Genomic DNA, 20790 nt, shown 5'->3' with positions numbered 1-20790 from the left:
GTAGTTTCTTGCACAGCTTTAAACCCTTATGCTTAACGTTTCCCACCTTGCATTTAACTAACACTCTGGTTTCTTTTTGCAGACCTGAAGTTGAGCTCTATGAAGCTCTAAAGCTTATTGTCTCTTCCACCAACTGAAGTTGGTCTAGAAGAACATATTACCTCACCCACGTGTCTCTTATATCCTGGGACCCACACAGCTACAATACCATTGCAAACAGATTCCAGATTGTCAGAACTGCTTACATAAAAGCGTTATTTACAAATAGGACCAAAATTCCTTTTTCTACTCAGGGAGCTCCAATAACCTAGGAGCTGGGTAATACCTAATTACTTAGACCAGGGGTTCTCAAACTGGGGGTCAGGACCCCTCAAGTGGTCATGAGGTTATTACATGGGGGGGGTCCACGAGTTGTCAACCTCCACCCCAAACCCTGCTTTGCCTCCAGCATTTATAATGGTGTTAAATATATTTTAAAAAAGTGTTTTTAATTTATAAGGAGGTGGTCGCACTCAGAGACTTGCTATGTGAAAGGGGTCACCAGTACAAAAGTTTGAGAGCCACTGACCTAGACCATGGAAGAATTTATCTGGGAAACCTAACTAGAAGATCCTTGGACTGGAGCTCTCAGGACTCTACAGTCAAAAGCTGTACTGAGAGGAAATTCCAATATTCACACAATAATGGTGTAGGGAAGTATGTATGGGCCACTTACAGGCTGCTCAGATTCTCTCCCCCAAAATATGACCACCTGGGCCTAGAGAGTTCTAGGGTGAGATTTTAAAGAGCTTAGCACTGGCCTAACTCTGCCCCACTGAAATCAATGGCAGTTTTTCCCCACACTGACTTCAATGGGGGCAGAGCCAGACCAATGCCGAACCATTTTGAAAAATGCCATGCTTAATCGCATTAAGACATGGAAATCCATCCATTATACAGGCTTCCTTAATATATACTTGAATCCCTCTAGCACAGTGGTTCTCAAACTTTTGTACTGGTGACCCCTTTCCTATAAAAAGCCTCTGAGTGTGAACCCCCCCCCTTATAAATATATTTAAGAGTGTTTTTAATTTAACACCATTATAAACACAGGAGGCAAAGCGGGATTTGGGGTGGAGGCTGACAGTTCGCAATCCCCCATGTAATAACCTCGTGACCCCGAGTGGGCTCAACCCCCAGTCTGAGACCCATGCTCTAGCAATAACTGAATAGGAAATGGATGACTCTTTCCAGGGGTCAGAACATAAAACAGATGAGAAAACTGAGGGAAGGTCTACCCTTGAAGCAGTACAATGCTGCTGCAGTGTTTTAGAAAAGATGACACTACGCCAACAGGAGAGCTTCTCCCATCAGCATAGTTAATTCACCTCCACGAGAGGTGGCAACTATGTTGACAGGAGAAGCCCTCCTACGAACACAATGCGGTCTGTACCAAGGATCTGGTCAGTATAACTGTCGCTAACACCCCTGAGCGATGTAGTTACCCAGATGTAAATTTATAGCGTAGATCTGGCCTCAGATCCTGAATTTCTCATGTCCCTGAAGTCTTATCTCCATACATCTTATTTTGAACGTGTCCAACTTCAACTTCCAGCCATTGGATAGTGTTATACCTGTCTCTGCTAGACTGAAGAGCCCATTATCAAATATTTATTCCCCATGTAGGTACTGAGAGACTAATCAAGTCAACCTTTCATGTTCTCTTTGTTAAGAGAACTAGACTGAGCTCCTTGAGTCTATCACTACAAGGCATGTTTTCTAATCCTTTAATCAATCTCATGGCTCTTCTCTGAACCCTCCTCAATTTATGAACCTTCTTATTGAACTGTGGACACTAGAACTGGATACATCTGACTGGGGAGCACATTAACCTGCCCACAGAAAACTGACTGCAGGAGTAAACCAGGAGAAGAAAGATCCTTTGTGTTTAGCATTTTGGAAGGCAGCGGTTAAGGACTGCACAACACCCTTCCCAGCTGGATCTAGGAACTTGGGCTCCCAGCCTCTCCTTACTGTGCTTCCAAGTGTAGCAGGCCTCATCCCAGCAGGATCCAATGCCATCCCAAGGGGATGGTAGTAGAGGGTTGACCACAGTGGATCTCTCCATTCTCTGGAGAGAAAAGAGGTGACTAAGCAGGAGGGGCACATGGGGCCCATTATATAATCATTACCATGCCTGCTCCCATAAAATACAACCCCTGATACTCCACAGAGAAGCCACACCACCATGAATCATCTAAGAGGCTGAATAAAAATGTCTGATCCCTGCAAGAGGTAGAAAGGAGGATTGTTAGTGATGGTGGGTTCCTACGTAGGGTGAAAAAGATACCAAAAAGACAAGTCTATAACAGGCAGCTACCTGCTTAAGCAAAGGAACAGCAGCAATTTTATTGTACATTATTGGAGCTTCCCTACAAGCACGTTGAAAAACTCAACCAGAACAGATTGAGACTACAGGTATGTCTCATCTTCAAGGTTCTCTTTAGTTATTTTTTGAAAAGGAGAGGAATGGGCCTAATAGCCGGGAGCAAGTATCCAAAAAAAAGGATAAGTTAGCATACAGAAAACTTGACTTTTCAGTATAGCTCCTGGGAAATATAAACGCTCCAAGATGTGGAGAAACAAATGCCTAAGAACAGAAGTCTTGCATACAATTTATAGGAACTAAATCATTAAGAAATTTTCACAACTGTATTAATCAGCATCCTAGTAATACTGGATTTTTCCCTTGAAGATACTTACTTTTATACGCAGCGTGTGGTCAATGCCTACTTCGCTAGCAGAAAGCCTTAGGTCAACATCCGTAGGATAGGCTAAGCATGTTGCTTCAGTTTCCAACATCACTGGGCTATGTGGATCCTTAAAGTTTACATTTTCAGTTTGTGCAATATTAGGAAGCACATGTTCTTCCTTATCCTGTGCTGGAATTGATTCATATTCATGTTTTTGCCTTAAATTCTCCATTTCATCAGTGTCCAATCCTAAAGCTTGGTTAACAGACCGTGCCAATGATGAATCCAAGTGTCCTGCACTAGCTAGTGTTTCTAAGAGCAACTTAATGAGACCATGTGTGTCTGTAACTGCAGGGTCTGATACATCTTGTTGTCTCAAGTCAGTATCATGTCCACCAAGACCAGTAATTATTGAGAAAACAGACTGTGGAGATTCTGAGGTTCTTCCTCCTTTAGAGGGAAAGGGAGGGGGAAAAAAAGCCATTTAATACCAATTCATCTTTCTAAACATCCTCCCAGGCTCTAAAGTAAATTTGCATAGTTCACATGCAGAGAAAATTTGGACTAATCTGGGAGGATAAGGGAAGCGAGAGGACAGCAATTTCCTAGGGCTGTAAGTCTACCCCCAGATCTTATCAGCCCTATTTCAGTGAGCTACTTCAATCGCTGTAGAAAGTGCATGTGCGCACAGCAGGCCAAGAGGTGTGCTTTTTTTTTTTTTTTTTTTTTTTTAGAAAAAGGTAAAAATAAGACATTGCAGCACTCTCCAGGAATCAAAGCCTTTTTAGCAGAACTGTGATCTATTATCTTGTGCCGAGGCGGTAAAAGGTGAAGAGAAAAGTGCCCTATGCTCATTTTTTGTTTTAGGTGTGTGGGGACAATAAAAACAGAACCCATGAATGTAATAATTAATTTCAAGCTTATTTCTAGTTAACATTCTTTCAAGAAATGCAACATTCACCAACACTGGATAAGAGCATTAGTTACGCTTCTGCCAAGATAAATTAAATAGTTAGCAGTGCTGGTGTCAGTTATAGTGAATTCCAGTGTTTTAAACACCATCAAGAGGCATGACAGCAGTGCTTGCCTCTCCAAGCTACTGTTTCAGTTTGTCTGCACATTCAGGGAGACTACTACACCACACTAGAACCATAAAGGGCTACACACAATTATTTAAAATATTAAATTCTACAGAAAAATATTAGGATACCAAAAATCTGTATCAAGACCCTAAATGCACAGAACGTGTGGGTATCTACAGCCTCCAAAATATATCCATTTATAAGCAAGCCACTGGTCTTATTTCTAGACCTGCAGAGCAGCAGCAGCTTCTGTGGAAATCAATGGGAGTTGCTTGTGCTCTTGGCTGCTAGAAGGAGGTTAGAGATATTTATAAAGGTGTCCAATGACAATCATCCCTTTATTTATGAATCTTTCACACTAACATTTATGAATGAAGGAACTGTGCATAAACAGAACAGCACTAAGCAACAAAGTTATTCCAATGGTCTTAAGCACTGAAGGCCTAAAGCACTTCCATTTCAAGTTTTCAATATAATTTTACTATTTAAAAAGTGAGTTCTAGATTAATTATGTTTCTTACCTTCATACTGGCAACTAATTTCTGAAGATTCACTCATTTTTAAGTGCTTCCTCAGATTTTCAGAGTGACTGTGTAGTCTTCGTTTCAGTCCACTTTTGTTTCTAGTGTCTTCTGTATCAGATTCTCCACCTACATTTTTTTTCTTGCATTGAATTAAATTAATTAGCTCTTTGAGTCTATCAGGATCATAGTCCCCAGGATGAGGGGTTTTTTGCTTGGCAGCAGCACCATCACATTTAGAACCATTTCTTTTCCCAGTTTTTGCATTTGCGAAGTCAGTTTCTTCTTCTGGGGCTTCATAATCTGAAATGGGACTGAACTGCTGAACTTTCTGATTTCCCTCCATCAATTCTTTTGCTTTAGAAACAGGCAGTTGATAGGCTTCAGCACCAAAGATGTAATTACGCAAGCAACTGTCAATATGGGATTTGTTTTTTGGAGCAGGATACAGAAATTTTCTGTCATCCAGCCGTGATTCATAAGGGTATAATACAAACTCCCTATATTTGCTAGACCCACTAATGCTTCGCTTCAAATATTCGTTTATATGCTTTTCCACAACAGTATTGAAGTCTGCAGTAGTGTCTTTACGAGACTGAATTAAAGCGAAGTGTAGTGACTGAATAAACTTCATGAGCTTTGGCATAATCTCATGGTTTTCCTGCAGTACAGATGTAGCTGAACTTTTCTGTGCTGTGAAGGGAACATTTTTTTGTGCTGTGATGGAAGGAAAGAGAGCCCATGATTAAAACAGGTCATCATTAAGAAAGCTGTGACAAAAATATATGGCTTCTAAAACTATTACACTTTCAATTATACCTATGGCGAGATTATCTAAATCCAGTCTTTAGATTACCTCAGGAAAAATCAAGTTACTTACAAAAAAAGCTATAGACATTTATCAAACATGACTAGATCATCCTGTTCACTACAAAAAGACAGCAAAGACTTCCCCCCACCTCCCCTATTTTTCACTCCTGAAAATAAAAAATAATAATAATAATAATAATAAAAAAAAGATGGACAGTCTGACCGACATGATCAGACTATAGGCCTTCACCACCACTTGTTGCCTTTCTATGTATACTTTTATACTGCTCTCATCTCCCTGGCAATGAAGGCGTTCCTCCCTCTTCCAACTATTCAAGCAATGCCCCAATCCTTTGGAAGTTAAAATCCATAAGGTCAGTCAGCCGTTAGTTTTGTGCTTGGTTTGTTCTCAAAGCAAGTCTTAGAAATGTTCAAAGAAGCCAGGACACAAATGAAGAGGGGAAGAAAAGAAAAAAGTGACAGGTTTTCACAGTACATGGCACAAAGTTTGGATGCCAGCACCTGCTGTACCAACTTCTTCCAGCCTGTCTGCCACTGATGAATCACTTCACCAGAAAATTTTCCAACGCTCTTGATTTAGTATCTCATACTCTTACAGCTTCCCACACCCATAGCTCCTGTGCTCACAAGTTCCTTTTTGAGAGTAAAAGTTGCCAAACCATCACTTAAGACTAGTCCTAATTAAGATTTCTAAATTAGAAACAAAGTGGAGACTTCACCCATCAGGTCAAACTCTTTGACAAGTCAAAGACGACAAAAAACTAAGGCACGAGAGTAGAGATGGACACAAAATCTAAACCCTGGATTCAAACATTCCCTAGCTCTGTTTGAAATCCAGCCCTTTCTTAGTCCATTATCATGGAATTGATGAAGTCAGCCATCACAGGGTGAAACTCTTCTTTGTCAGTTTAATTTTCAACCACACCTAACTTCTGTAAAGAGATCTGATCTTCCGTAGGTTTCTGGAAAGAGCCCTGACAGGTAAATTTTTCATCTCTGGAAAGAGATGAACAATTCCAAGTTATTATTCTGGGAAATTGTCTGCAATTCACTTACGGAAAAATATTCTAATGCTTTTTGGAACTAATCCATCTCTAATACAGCTTTATCTATTGTGTGGTGTGCAGCAATTATTGCTTATTACTTTAATTACAGTAGGCTCAGTTACAAAAAAGGTAGAAGGGAGGTCAATATCTACCTGTTGTGTCTCAACATTTATTGTATTTATACTCTGTCTTAATCATATACACATGCACAGTGCCTAGCCCAATGGAGCTTTAGTCCCCAGCTGGTAATGGGATAGTACAAAATAAATATTAATAGGTGATGGGTCCTGGGGAGGGAGGGAAAGTCAGAGAGCCTACAAGTTTCAACATGGGGGAAAATTTTCCCCCTTAAACAGTAATAAATCACTAGGACCAGATGGTATTTACTCAAGAGTTCTGAAGGAACTCAGACATGAAATTGAAGAACTACTAGCTGTGGTATAAAGAAAAGGAGTACTTGTGGCACCTTAGAGACTAACCAATTTATTTGAGCATGAGCTTTCGTGAGCTACAGCTCACTTCATCAGATGTTTACCGTGGAATGAAGTGAGCTGTAGCTCACGAAAGCTCATGCTCAAATAAATTGGTTAGTCTCTAAGGTGCCACAAGTACTCCTTTTCTTTTTGCGAATACAGACTAACACGGCTGTTCCTCTGATAGCTGTGGTATGTAATTTATCACTTAAAGTCAGCTATACCAGATGACTGGAGGATAGCTAATTTGACACCATTTAAAAAAAAAAGCCTCCAGCAGTGATACTGGCATTATAGGCTGGTAAGCTTAACTTCAGTACTAGGCAAACTGGTTGAAACTATAGTCAAGAACAGAATTATCAGACACATAGATGAACAGAGTTTATTGGGCAAGAGTCAACACTGCTTTTGTTAAGGGAAAAGCTGATTCACCAATTTATTAGAATTCTTTGAGGGGGGTCAAACAAACATGTGGACAGGAGTAATCCAGTGGATACAGTACACTTAAAATTTCAAAAATACTTTGAGAATGTCCCTCACCAAATTGAACAGTCATGGGATAAGAGGAAGATCCTCTCATGGATCAGTAACTGGTTAAAAGACAGGAAACAAAAGATAGGAATAAATGGTCCATTTTCAGAATGGAGAGGGGTAAACAGCAGGGTCCCCCAAAGATCTGTACGGGGACCTGTACTGTTCAACATAATCATAAACTGCGAGATGGCAAAGTTTGCAAAGGATAAAAAATTTCCTCAAGATATGCAAGTTCAAAGCAGACTGCTAAAAGTTACAATGGGAACTCACTAAACTGGGTGACTCACCAACAAAATGACAGATGAAATTCAATGTTGATAAATGCAAAACAGAAACCAATCCCAGCTACACATGCAAAATGATGGGGTCTAAATTAGCTTTACAACTCATGAAAGATCTTGGGAATAACTGTGGATAGTTCTCTGAAAACATTCGCTCAACGTGTAAGCAGCAGTCAAAAGAGCTAACAATGTTGGGAACCATTAGGAAAGGGATAGATATTTACTGTCTTATAATGCCACTATGGAAATCCATGGTACGTCCACACCTGGACTACTGCATGCAGTTCTGGCCACCCCATCTCAAAAAAGATATATCAGAAATGGAAAAAGGTAAAGAGAAGGGCAACAAAAAATGATTAAGGCTATAGAACTGCTTCCATACAAGGGGTTGGGGGGGGGGGGTAGAGTTGACTAAGGGGGAATATGATCAAGGTCTATAAAAATCATGAATGGTGTGGAGCAAGTGTTATTTACCCATTCATAATAATACAAGAACTAGGGGTCACCCAATGAAATTAATAGTCAACAGGTTTAAAACAAACAAAAAACCACACAAACAAAAAGGAAGTACTGCTTCACGCAACATATAGGTTGACTGTGGAACTCACTGCAAAGGGATGTTGTGAAGGCCAAAACTATAACTGGGTTCAAGAAATAACTATACAAGTTCAGAGGACAGGTTCTTCAATGGCTATTTACCATAATGGTCAGGGATGCAACCCCACGACATGGGTGTCCCTGAGCCTCTTCACTGCCAGATGCAGGACTGAATGACAGGGGATGGATCACTTGGCAATTGTCCTGTTCTGTTCATTCCCTTTGAAGCATCTGGCATTGGCCAGAAGACAGGATACTGAGCTAGATGGACCACTGGTCTGACCCAGTATGGCCATTTTTATGTTGGGTTATGAAATACCACTTTTTATTAAAGGATCCATTTCTATTAGTTATTTTGACGCACATGTATGTTTTTGGAGACAATATAAAGATCAATTTGAATAACGATGAAAAATATTATATGGTAGTGGAGAACTAACTAGATCCCTTAGTGCAGCAGGCTGATAGCATTCTCCTGTGAAACCCACTGTGTTTAGCTGTGGTATTTTCTTAGCTGAAAGATAGAAGCAAGTCATTCATCTCCCTGATATTTACATAGGCTACTCTAGAATGTGAAGGGATTTAAGGTGTAGGATGAGGTAGGAACCCTGGTCTGAGATGAACCATGTTATTGGATTATTAATTCCTTTGTTAAAGTAAAATCAAGGGAAAGGCTGGATTTTGACTACATTAATGTGTGGACTGTTTCAAATCAAGTTGCGAAGTAATACTAGAAGCAGAAAAGTTTCAACTCTGAATGGTGGATTCAAGTTACATTCCAGATGTATCCATTAAAGTTCTATTAAGTTCAGTTCCTTTTAGTGTTATTAGTGATAACTGATTATCCTAGGCTTATCTCACTGCACATTTTGTTTGCTCAGTTATTGAATTGAGAACATGGATTTGTCCTAGTGCATAACTTCAAGAAACCAAATTAATGGCGTTACATAAAGGACAAAATATAGCTGTAGGGCATTCTGTGTCAAAACGAATTGATGATTTAAGTGTGTAGCTGTAATGATACATTGCAATAAAAGGTACTCTTCAAGGACAGATGGATAGCTAGTTCTACTGGAACTTAGTGGAAATAAATATTGCTCCCTTTCATAGAAGTAAAACAGAACAAACTGAACTATTGTACTAAGTAACAAAAGAGTAAAAAGGCTTTTTAATAGTGCTAGCCCTGCAATCACTGATATCTAAATCAATCTGTGATCATTCATGCTCATGCATTATGAACAGCAACCATGACCTAAAACTAAGCTCTGTAGATGAGCACCTCAACTGCATATTAACTATATCTAACCAAAGAAGGCAATCAGAAGTCAATGGACTTACTTGAAGTCACTATACCTCTAGGTTCCTGAAATAGAAACAATGCCTGTAGAATGCGGGACCTTCCAGTTTGGTGCTCTACAAAAAAAAAGTAACAGAATTATGTAATTTATTAAGAGGAAGCCAGTTATATTTCAAAAGACCATTAAGTATGTTAAAGAATTACATACCATATGGGGAAGTCATTTGCCAAGGAGAAAGAAGAAAGAGATATCCTCTGTCCCCAAGTGGTTTAACAAGAACCTGTGTTTTCAAGCAAAAAAGTATATCTAGTATGAAGTATGCACCAGAGATCAGGAGATTCGTTCGCTAACAGTAACAAGCTCCAATGTATCACAGGCACTGAAAAACAATCCTCTTACGTCTGATGTGTTGCCAGCAAGGAGAGAGATTCTCTCCGTTTTCTTGAAATATTACAGAATTTGTTTTTTGTCCCAAAGAGTCAAAACATGTTCTACTTACTAATTTCTCTTTCTCCAGTTTTTGAAGTAAGCCTTCCAAGTTACTTCCAGACCTGGTCTTTTCCACAACCTCATAAAGGCTACAGTACATTCCACTCTTACACACTAAATTAGAGGGGACGGAAAAAAAAAAGTCTTAAAAATTCAGGTTTATATACAGATGTTATTTTTAGTTCAAAAAGACAAAGTGTTTACCTTCTTTTGCCCCTAGATAAGTTTCTTTATAGAACAATGCTGGTGCAATTTTCTTCTTTAGGTGATCAATGCTCATAACAGTCTCAACGTTAAGCTTCTCAGGACTGAAATCAAAGAGAAAAGGAAAAATCAACTTCTCTTTAACCCCATGGTCCTAGTCTCATTGATGAAATAAAAACTGAAGGGTGTTTGGTTTTGTTTTTAAATACACTCATTTAAAAATTAATTCCTTGAAACAAAAAGGAGTCAGGGAAGTTTTCTACCAGTGGAACAGGAATTGCAGAGAAAAGCCTGTTGTGTCATTTAAAAAAAAAAAAAGTGTTTGTTTAAACCAAATGCATGTGTCAATTGACAAATATTTTCCAGAGTGCTTAAGTAACTTAGAAAGTCAAGTTGGACTTGTGTTCCTAAGTAACTTGAAAATATTATCTAGTAAATTTGATTAAATTTAAAAAAAACAAACTGGCCAGAGTTCACCAGTTTCTGCTAAAGAAAGTTTTTAAACACCAATATTTTTCAACCTTGTTTTCAAATCAATACTTACAGTTTACATGGAAGGAAAGGACGCGTTGCAGATTTCAAAGCAGCGTGGCATAAAAGTTTCCCTTTATTCAAAAGCTGACCTCTCCATAAGGTGTAATTAGTCTTATCTAAGATAAGAGTGGGGGGGGGGGGGGGAGAGGAGAAAAACAAAAAAAGTAAAGCAGTTGTCTCAAGTGAAGGTACACTAGTAAGAGACTGAAGGGAGAGAGGGTCAAAAGAGAAAGTATAGAGGCACCCTGCCTAAGTGTTGGGAAGTTTTCTACTGCTGTTGGCAATGAAAAGAGCACCAGTAGCCAGGGCACAGGCAATTTTTACCACCACGTTGTCTTATTTGCTCAGACTAGATCTAGACAATATGATGGGAAAAGTTAGCTTTGTCCTGTCTACACAGTGCTTGCACTAGCAGAGATGCAACCAACCAACCATCAGTGTTGACAAGACTGAAGAGAAAAAGGCAAAGACAGGAGAGCATGAAGTCTCTGCACAGGAGTAGCAGAGAAATAAAAAGTTGTCACTCGGGCAGAACAGCAAGGAGAAATCCCTGGATATTGTTCCAGTTGTTCCCTAGTGAAAGAAGATACAGCCTTCTACAATGTCCAGAAAATACATAACTGCTGGAGTTTAGGGGGGCATTATCCTTTTTCGCCTAGGAATGATGGCATTTAGCCACACAGACCTGACTCCAATCAACAGTTAAACTCTGACTTTGTTAAAGCTGTCTATTGCATTGAGGATAGAGGGATGGGAGTGCCAAGGGATACAGACAGTACCTCACAAACCTACTAGATCTTCTCCACCCTTCCCTATTTTCACTCCTAGATTTTTTTTGCTGAACTGGATAGCAGAGAAACTACTAGGTACAGTGACACATACTTCATGGTTACGCATCAGAGTGGACTCCCCCATTAAAATAAATGGGGACTGTTCAGACTTTAAAGCGGCTTCCCGTTCTCTACAAACTGCAGAAAGCAGCACTGCTCCAGATCACAGACCCAAAAGTTTCTTTCTAAAACCATAAAGGGCTACATTTTTTAAAAATGAAAACTGAAATTCTGCTGTAATTGAGGTGCTACTGGATAGTCACTGCAGTATTAGAATATTGTAGCTCTTTGTCTACTTACATATATTTTAAGGATACTTTAAAACAAATGTGCTTTGTCAAGTGACAAAAATCAATTGCTAGTTATGGAAGTCAGGAGGCTGTATTTCATTAGTATGACAAAAGAACTTTTTGTATCAATTGTCAAAGAACTTTAGCTAATAAGAGCAGGAAAATTGCCTCAGACAACACAATCCCATCACAGGTATGGTTAGTGATCTTTTTCAGTTTTTATACAATTGTGCAAAAAATGCAGGAAGGCAGCATGTTTTCTTGTATTACTATTTTGAGCCTCAAGTGTAATATGAAATAGGAAAAACTACCCCTTGGGTTCCAACTGCTTCCCAAACCACTTTAACTGGCCACATCATAATGTCATCAACACTGATCAGTTTGTATTTTACCCTTAGAGATCAATTACACCAAAGGTAATATCTACTCTTTATTCTCTTTAACTACAATGACCCAAAACAGGTTATCCAAATAGAGCACAGGTAAAGCTAATAGAGCAAGTGACAAAAAGTATGCCATGCATTTATTATAAAGCCAAGCATTATAGTACAACTGATCCTTACCTGTGCTCCTGTCTGTATTAAAGCTGTTTGACCTAACATAAAACAAGACAAAGTTAAACAGAAGCTTCTCTCAATATACAATTAACCCTGCCACACCCACACCAAAAAAAAAAAAAACCATTCAGATTTAGGATGTTTTATTAGTTGGCAAGTCTCTCACGACAGCAACACTGCAATCATGTATCCTCTGATCCTAGGTTATCAGAGTTCCTGGGGCAGCACCCACATCCATGGGGGGGGGGGGGGGGAGGGGGAGGGGGAAAGTGAAGCAAGGGTTTTGCCTACACACACAGTATTTGTACTGCTTTATCCATATCAGTTTTTTTTATGCCAGTATCATTAAAACAGTACAAACAGCCCCCCAGCGTGTATGCCGTTATACCAGTATAGCTTCAGTGTGTAACTTATAGAAATAAGCTATCCCAATTAAGCACCTTTTATAACTGTATAACTGCATCCACACTAGTACTGTTTTAACCATATCTGTCAGAGGAGCTTCACAGATACAGTTAAAAGCAATACAGAAGTTACAGTTAGACTAGTCAGAAGAGAATATTTTAGTAGCCACCATATTTCAGGAGCAGTAGAGAAACTGGATGCTCTCTTCACAACAATTCTAACCCTAAAGTACTGTACTTCTGATAGAGGTTTGGAGGAGCATACATCCAAGTGAGAAAGTGGATATTCCATGACAGAATGGGATTAGATCAGGGTGGGCAAACTTTTTGGCCTGAGGGCAGCATCGGGTTTCTGAAATTGTATGGAGAGCTGGTTAGGGGAGGCTGTGCCTCCCCAAACAGCCAGGCATGACCTGGCCCCCGCCCCCATCCAACCTCCCTGCTTCTCACCCCTTGACAGCCCTCCCCGGGACCCCTGCCCCATCCAACCCCCCCATTCCCTGACAGCCCCCCAGGGACCCCTGCCCCATCCATCCCCGGATTCCCCACCCCTAACTGCCCCCTGCCGCCCCATCCACACACACACCCCCACTTCTTGACTGCCCCCCTGAACCACCCCTTCTCCCTGAGCACCCCCAGACCTCTCACCCCTAACTGCCCCCCACCACCTCCCATTCAAACCTCCTCTCCTTCCTGACAGCCCCTCCGGGAGGCCCTGCCCCATCCACCCCCACTGCTCCCTGTCCTGACCGCCCCCCGCCCCACCCCTCCTTCCTGACTGCCCCCCCCGACCCCTGCACCCATTCAACCCCCGGTCCCCGTCCCCCGTCCCCCCCCCCGCACCACGCTGTCTGGAGCACTGGTGGCTGGCAGCACAGAGTACCGGGTCAGGCCAGGCTCTGCACCCCCGCCACTCAGAGCATTGCACCGCTGCAGGGAAGGGGGGACAGCCTCTCAGGCCAGGAGCTCAGGGGCTGGGCAGGATGGTCCTATGGGCCAGATGTGGCCCGTGGGCCGTAGTTTGCCCACCTCTGGATAAGACAAACCCTTTCTCCGTACCAGGTTGGGAGAGAGGGAGTTCTAGTTTGACTAATGCTCTATGACAACTATTTTAATCACCCAACAGCAATCTTCCATAACAAAAAAAATGCACCCCATTTCATCTCACTGGATAAGTTACTATAAAACAGATGTTATAGGTGGAAAAATGAAATTAAAGCTGGGATTTTTGGAAGTATCTGAAAACCACGTCCTATGCAAATCTTTTAAGTTGCGGGCAGCAATTTCAAACTTTGGCAGATCTAGTACAGAAATGCCTTCGCTGGGAATAAGTCAATCTTTCTGCCTCCTGTCTTCACAGAATTACCAAATTCTTAAGTAATTTGCACAAATATACATACAGTACTTTAAAAAGGGACACCACTACTTCTGTTACAAAAGCCACGAAAAAGTTACTATAATTGAAAGGGATCCATTTTTCAATTTACTTTGTACACATTTTGTCTATAGTCTGTTTCCTCTGTAGAATAGGAGGTTTTCCCCGTTTGTGTGGCTCATTCAGACAAGATTTTTCATTATTACAAGAGTGGAACAACATATTGTAAGACCACAAACATTGGTGTAGGATTTGCTGTCAGACAGAATACATGAAACTACTTTTAAATTTATTTTTATACAAAGACTAGATTTCAAATTGTTTTTAATATTTTGTAAAATTTAGAAGGAGTTTTTACAGAAACGAAACACCCCTCTGGTTGGGCAGCATGGTTTTGAGGAGGGGAACAAAAGCAACAGAATTATGTTCTGCACAGGTCACCGTGCTGCACAAACCAAAACTCACCACTTCTCATAGTGGGCTTGAAGGCTCTGAACAGTGAGCCCTCAATTTCCCCAGTTTTAAATATGCACGCAGCACCACTGTTTGGGGATAGTAATGCTAAACTGAGTATGTTAGGGATTACAAGTGTCATGTTCAACACTGACATTTTTTATAAACGTGCATCCTACTTTACCTTGATGGGGGCAAAAACTTTGGTACTTGTACCATTTCATCCTTATAAGCAAATGAAACAACAGCATATGGACACACATGTCTCGGTCTTCGTCTTATTTCATCAAAGCCATATTCATAAAAGTAGTACTAATAAAAGAAGCAAAAGCACAAATGTTAACTAAATTAGAAATCTGTTCAACTTGTATTTTGCAAGTTTACCAAGAGCTGATAGTTTCCAGTTTTTAGAAAGTGTGCCACTAGTTTCACAGCCATCCCTCAGAAGTCCTGTATCTTTATTATTAGCCAAAACACTTTTAAATAATCCAGAAATGAATGCTTTTAAAGTATTAAATTATGTCAAAAATGAACAGCACAGTACATTAGATTTTAAAAAGCATAAGCTAATTTTACTAACTGGAAGAAATATTTTCTATGAAGCCTAGAGTCTACAGTACAGACAAAAATGCAAATTCATACACATTTTTCAATCAAAGTTATATTATACATTAAAAACACCTACATTAAACAGAATATTAAGATTTCAAAGTCAAGCACTCAAACGTTTCCTATGCAACCTTAATTCAGCCGCCACATGCATATCTATTATATCACTCTTCAATTACATCATTATATACTATTTTTCCTACAGGCACAAAGCTTTATTCAGTGCACAGAATGGACCTGCTGTAGGGATCAACCAAAGTTGTGTACTACAGGAGACTTATCTGCAGGAATCCAGCTTCCTTTGTTGCAGAAATTTGAAGGTGTGTACTGAATGAGGCAAGGCACTACAAGAAGAGAAAGTATTGTGTTTAAGGGAGTTGACTACTGGCCAGAGAATTGGATTCTGTCCCTTCCTCTGTCAGAGTTCCTACCTAAGACTACACAAGTCACTTACAGGAAAGGTTACTCATCCTGTGCAATAACTGTAGTTCAAGATGTGTCCCCCCTCCCCCCATGGGCTCAAATGCCCACGTGCCTTCAACTGGCGATTTCATTAGCAGTGCTTGTTTAATCTATGCATCTGCCCTACGCATCCTTGTGCCCCACACCTAGACTATATAGGGCTGTATGAGTGAACCACCCCTTAGCTCCTGCTCTGCTGCAAAGTCCCACAAGAAAACTCCAAAGCACAGAGGGGAGGAGGACAGGTAATGGAGCACCTATGGGGGGGGGTGCACATATACTGAAGAATTACAGTCACTACACAGGGTAAAAAGTTTCCTTCTCTGAAAAGCGTCCTAAGGGTGCTCCAATTCAGGTAACTGAGCAGTATCCCTAGGAGGAGAGTGCTTCGGATAAGAATCTAGTACAGAAGACAGAATTACACTGCCACATCAGTTCTAGAGGCATGGACCAAGAGGCACAGTGTTTGGAGAAAGCATGTATTGAAGACCACATACCAGTCCTACAGAGTTTAAGTACCAGAACATCCTTAAGGAAGGCCATAGATGTTGATTGAGACCTAGTGGGAGTAGGCTAGAACCCTAGCAGGAGGCTGGACATTAGCAACCTCATAGCACACAATAATAGATCCCCAAATCCACCTTGACAGTCTCTGGGTGGAAACAGTGGAACCTTTAGATCTGTTGGCAATGGAGACAAATGGTTGAGGAGACTTCTGAAACGGTTTGGTCCTATTGAGATAAAAAGCCAGTGCTCTTCTGGACATCAGAAGTATGGAGAAAAGCTTCCTGACCAGAGAGTTTGGGAGGAGTGGGGGTGGCGGGTGTAAAATGTATGGTTTGGTTCAGATGAAACTCCGATAATACCTCAGGAGGGAATCTGAGCTGTACAAGTTCAGAAACTCCTTGAAAATACTGTAAAGGGAGGATGCACTATGAAGGCCTCAAATTTCCCCAATTCCTCAAGCCAATATAATGGCTATTAAAAAGGCTGTCTTTATGGATAGGTATAATAATGGGCAGGTTCAAAAGGAGGTCATGGGAAACCGGAGAATTAGATTAAGATCTTAGACCATAGCAGGGTCTTTTACTTGAGGAAAGAGGTTCCCCAGTCCTTCAATAAGCCTTACAGTTGTGGGGAAGAGACTATTAAGAACCCTCACACTGGAGAATGGAAGGTTGATACTGCAGTCAGATGAACCTTAACTGAGCTACCCGATAAATCTGTTTTCTTCCGTTGTAGCAGGTAATTCAGGATAAATGCAAGTAAGGAAAATTCAAGTGCAATTTGCGGATATTCACAACAGCTAAAATCTTTTTCAGTTCTGAAAGTACGAATCATGCTTAAATTCCTTCCTGCTGTTTAACACTTGCTATACCTCTACCAAAATAGTGGACAAGTCTGCCAGCGAACCATTGAAGAACCAGGCCTTGAGCTAGAGAATCTTTAGGTTGGGATACAATTTGCATCTTAAGATAAGTAAAGCATGGAAGATTACTGAACAAGGGGACAATTAAAACAGGTAATGTTTTATACCATGCTTGTCTTGGCCATAGTTATCCTAATAGTCTATCATTTGTCCTGCCTGATCTTGTTCTTCACCTTTAGAATCTGAAGTGTTGAGAAAAATATGTAATTACATGACCCTTTGTCTAAGGAAGGAGAAAGGCATCTGCCAAAGGCCACCTCCCCCGAACAGAACAGACAACACTTCCTATTTGTGGAAGAGGTAAAGAAAGCCACCTCCAGACAGCTCCACGTTCAGAATATAGCGTCTAGGATCAGTGGTCTCGCTCTCTTTCAGAGTCCTCGAAGAGGCCTCTGCTGAGACCATGGGCTGTGATGTTTTGTATTCCAGGAAGTTGCACTGTTGAAATGTGAATATGATGGGCAATACCCCAATTCCATAAGTTTATTTCAGTACAGATATGCATCTCGCTCTGCTCCATGGGTTAATAGGAAACATGCAAGCCTCACTGTCCATCAAGATTTTGATGACTTCTCTCAGAGGTAGAAGGTGGAGACAGTCATTTCTGACTGCCTGTAGTTCCACCAGGTTGATGTGGAGACGGTCTCCTGAGGTGACCATGTCCCTTGGACTGTATGGACACAGATATTCACTCCATCCGAGTAGCAATGCATCCCATAGTATGGTGGCCATCAATACTGGCCGAAGAAATGTCGGTCCTGACATTGTGGTGATTCTGCTACCAGTCTAGGGAATCTTTCACCTGTTATGGAACAGAAATTTGTTTAAATCGAAACTGGGTCTCATAAGCAGACTATCCTGAGACATGTTGAAAGCTGCAAAGATGTAACATTGCATGATGAAGGTGCAGGCTGCCATGTGACCCAGAAGCTGCAAACAGAATCCTACTGAGGTTTCAGTGTTCACTTGATTACTCTTAACATTTGATAAAGTTATGAATCTGTACATCTGTGCACAGGAAGACAGGTCCTTTAAGTCAGCAAATCCAAAGATGTTCCTTATGTACTGTATTTTCCACACAGGGGTCAATGCAGACTTTGACACTGAGCTAAAGGCCTAACTGCAGGAATAGCAATAGGGCCCTGTGGGTGGCTGACAGCACTTTCCCATAAGACTGACCCTTGAACAGCCAGCTTTTGAGGTATGGGAATACCACAGCTGCCACTAGATGAAGGTGAGCAACCACCACCACTAGAACCTTTGTGACAACGGTTGGAGTTGGGACTGAAAAGATTTGCATGGTACCGAAAGTGCTTCTGGCCTATCACAAAATGTAAGTATGTTCTGTGAGCCTGGTGTACCACAATTTGTAAATTTGTGTCTTGTAGGCCAAGGGCTGAAAACCAATCCCCTGAGCCTAATTATCATCACTGCCAGAGTTACCAGTCTGAATTTTTGGGACTTCACAAATTTGTTTAGGAATCTTAGATCTAAAATATCGGTCTCCATCCTCCATTTCTCTTTAGTAGGAGTAATTAACTCACATAGAAACCATTCCTCATGTAGAGCCAGGACAGATAACTGCTCCTAAGCAAAGGAGGAATTTTATTTCCTTTCTTAGTAGGAGCTCATGAAAGGGGTCCCTGAAGAGGAATGGGGGATGTGAAGTGGATGGCACAGACCAACGTAACCATCTCCAAAACCCATTTGTCTGTGGTAATGCAGTCCCATGCATGTTAGAAATGGGAGAGCTGGCTTCCAAATGGGGGGAGGCAGGCAGGCAAACTGTTGTAGCTGGCAGGCTAGAGTGAGGAGGCTTCACACCCTCAGCCAGACAATCAAAACTGGTGCTTTGATGATGAAGCTAGTTGTGTACCTGAACCAGGTAAGTTTATGGTTCTCTTCCTTTGGAACCTGAGCTTCTTTCTTGGTGGTTCAGTGGGTCTTTAGAACCTGAAGAAATGTATCTGGTGGGATCTCTAGGCAGTGTGTGATCTACTACTAAACTCTCTCTTGATTGCAGGGGTATAAATTCCCAGCAACTGCAGACTGGCTCTGGCGTTTCTCTCTGAAAACAAATTAAGCCCACCTAGGGGAAAGTTTTTCCACCATACTTTTGGCCTCCTTGGGAAACCAGACAGCTGAAGCCACGATGCCCTGTGCATGACTGCTATCAGAAAGAATGGGTCAGTGTCTGCAGCAGCCAAGGACACTTGGAGAGATGCCTGGGCTGATAATTGTCCTTCGGCAGTGACAGCTTAAAATTACTCTTTGTTCCAGAGGGAGGTTCTCAATAAGTGCTTACACTTTGTGTAGTTCATGTGATTGGCCTGGTAATTAGTGATCTGAAGTCAGTGTTGCCAATAAATAAGACTTTCGCTCAAAAAGACTGAGACGCTTCTGGTCCTTGGCATGATGCAGTTTTCCCTGGTCATTTACTGCCTCCACTACCAGCAAATTAGGAGAGGGATGAAAAACAAAAATTCTGAGTCCTTTATCAGACCTTTTGCAAGTTGATGGCACTGTTGCTGGAGTCTGTCAAACTGTCCTCATGGGATCCAGTATCTCCTCATTGATCAGAAGGTCAGTGTTGTCAGTTGGAAGATACAAAAGTTATTGTGAGACTCCTTGACCTCTGTGAATGGCATCTGAAAAAATGAGTCTGCCATGCACCTAATGATGTCTTCGAATTGCTTAAAGTCAGCCATTGATGGTGGAAGGGCATTACAGCTTTATCAGCTAAAAATGAGGAGATAGTGGTTTGAGGAGTAGCCTCCTCATCTGCTCTAGCTTCTTGTTCCTCAAATGTCTCCCCTGCTGAGGAAATGCTCTGAGGTAGTAGAGAGATTGTCTCCCCCCTCATCCCAGCACCCTAGGCTCAGAGCCCTAGAAACTGCTGACTGTAAGCATCCCAGAAATCCTAGCAGGACCATGGGGAGTGGGGGGATTAGAGAGAGTGTCCATACAGGAAAGCAGGGTGGCATCCAGTGTTTCTTCCACCGCTTATCATGTCTTGTCCTAGATTCCTCCCTATTTCTGTGGCCTGCAGAGAAAGGGTTCCTGTGAGGGTGGGTAGGAGACCCTGAACTGAGATTGAAGAGGCTGAATAGACAGAATTAAAGTCCCCTTCATCCTCCTCCTTATATAGAGCAGTGGAGGAGCCACAAATGAAAATGGTGATCAATCATGTAGGCTATAAATGGGTGTCCAGTCAGAGACTGACCTCGTCTCGGTACCAAGGGATCCGCTGTGCCCACGATTAACAGAGACTGTAGTTTCTCCACTACAGTTAAGTCCTTTGAATACCTAAATTCTTGCAGTACCAAATAGGACATCGGTAATGATGTGATGGTCTCCCTGGAAGTAGATTGTAGTGAGGGTTTAGAACATTCCGATGGGGTGCCAAGGTATAAGCTTCTATCTATATGGTACTAATGGATCTGTCAAGGAGTCACAGCAGCTCCTCTCAGTGCCAGACTAACACCGGGGATCCTGGTACCAGCTTCAATATTGAGGTCTGCTTTAGTGTAAGGGCATCAGAGCCATATCAACACCCGGTCTTTTCTTGGTGCAGTCTTCTCCACAATGGTCTTTGTCATCACTTGTCTGTTCAATGCGGCACTGACTTATCAAGCAGAACTCTGGAGCTTGTCTCTTAGAGGTCTGAGGAGACCTTTGTAGACTGTTCAAGACAACGCAAATCACAAAGCTGAAGAAGTTCACTCTTGCAGACAGTGACAAGCATACGAAATATGAGAT

General features: G+C 41.4%; 2 protein-coding genes across 20 annotated transcripts in view; one reads left to right on the top strand and one right to left on the bottom strand.

The window, feature by feature from the left end:
- The window catches only part of CCDC66 (coiled-coil domain containing 66), an 82276-nt gene extending 62858 nt beyond the window's left edge, over positions 1 to 19418 (top strand). For 8 of the 11 annotated variants that reach the window (XR_012159810.2, XR_012159807.2, XR_012159806.2 and 5 more), the window contains 2 exons: positions 15346 to 18364; positions 19055 to 19418. The gene's annotated coding sequence lies outside the window, so the exon portion shown is untranslated. Of the gene's footprint in view, positions 1 to 15345 lie in introns of all 11 variants that reach the window. The other 3 variants (XR_012159804.2, XR_012159803.2, XM_073351517.2) reach the window with 3 other exon arrangements.
- Positions 1 to 20790, bottom strand: part of TASOR (transcription activation suppressor) — a 59762-nt gene that overhangs the window by 23678 nt on the left and 15294 nt on the right. For all 9 annotated transcript variants that reach the window (XR_012159801.2, XM_073351513.2, XM_073351511.2 and 6 more), the window contains exons 7-15: positions 14716 to 14843; positions 12306 to 12337; positions 10633 to 10738; positions 10089 to 10192; positions 9895 to 9998; positions 9603 to 9675; positions 9436 to 9510; positions 4336 to 5052; positions 2743 to 3182 (exon numbers count right to left, since the gene is read on the bottom strand). Coding sequence is in view for 8 of the 9 variants with exons in the window: in XM_073351513.2 (XP_073207614.1) it covers positions 2743 to 3182; positions 4336 to 5052; positions 9436 to 9510; positions 9603 to 9675; positions 9895 to 9998; positions 10089 to 10192; positions 10633 to 10738; positions 12306 to 12337; positions 14716 to 14843 (1779 nt within the window). In the remaining variant the exon portion in view is untranslated. The remainder of the gene's footprint in view (positions 1 to 2742; positions 3183 to 4335; positions 5053 to 9435; positions 9511 to 9602; positions 9676 to 9894; positions 9999 to 10088; positions 10193 to 10632; positions 10739 to 12305; positions 12338 to 14715; positions 14844 to 20790) is intronic.

Source organism: Lepidochelys kempii, chromosome 7 (genome assembly GCF_965140285.1).
Source record: "Lepidochelys kempii isolate rLepKem1 chromosome 7, rLepKem1.hap1, whole genome shotgun sequence".
NCBI lineage: Eukaryota > Metazoa > Chordata > Testudines > Cheloniidae > Lepidochelys > Lepidochelys kempii.
This window is presented reverse-complemented; position numbering and strand designations above follow the sequence as displayed.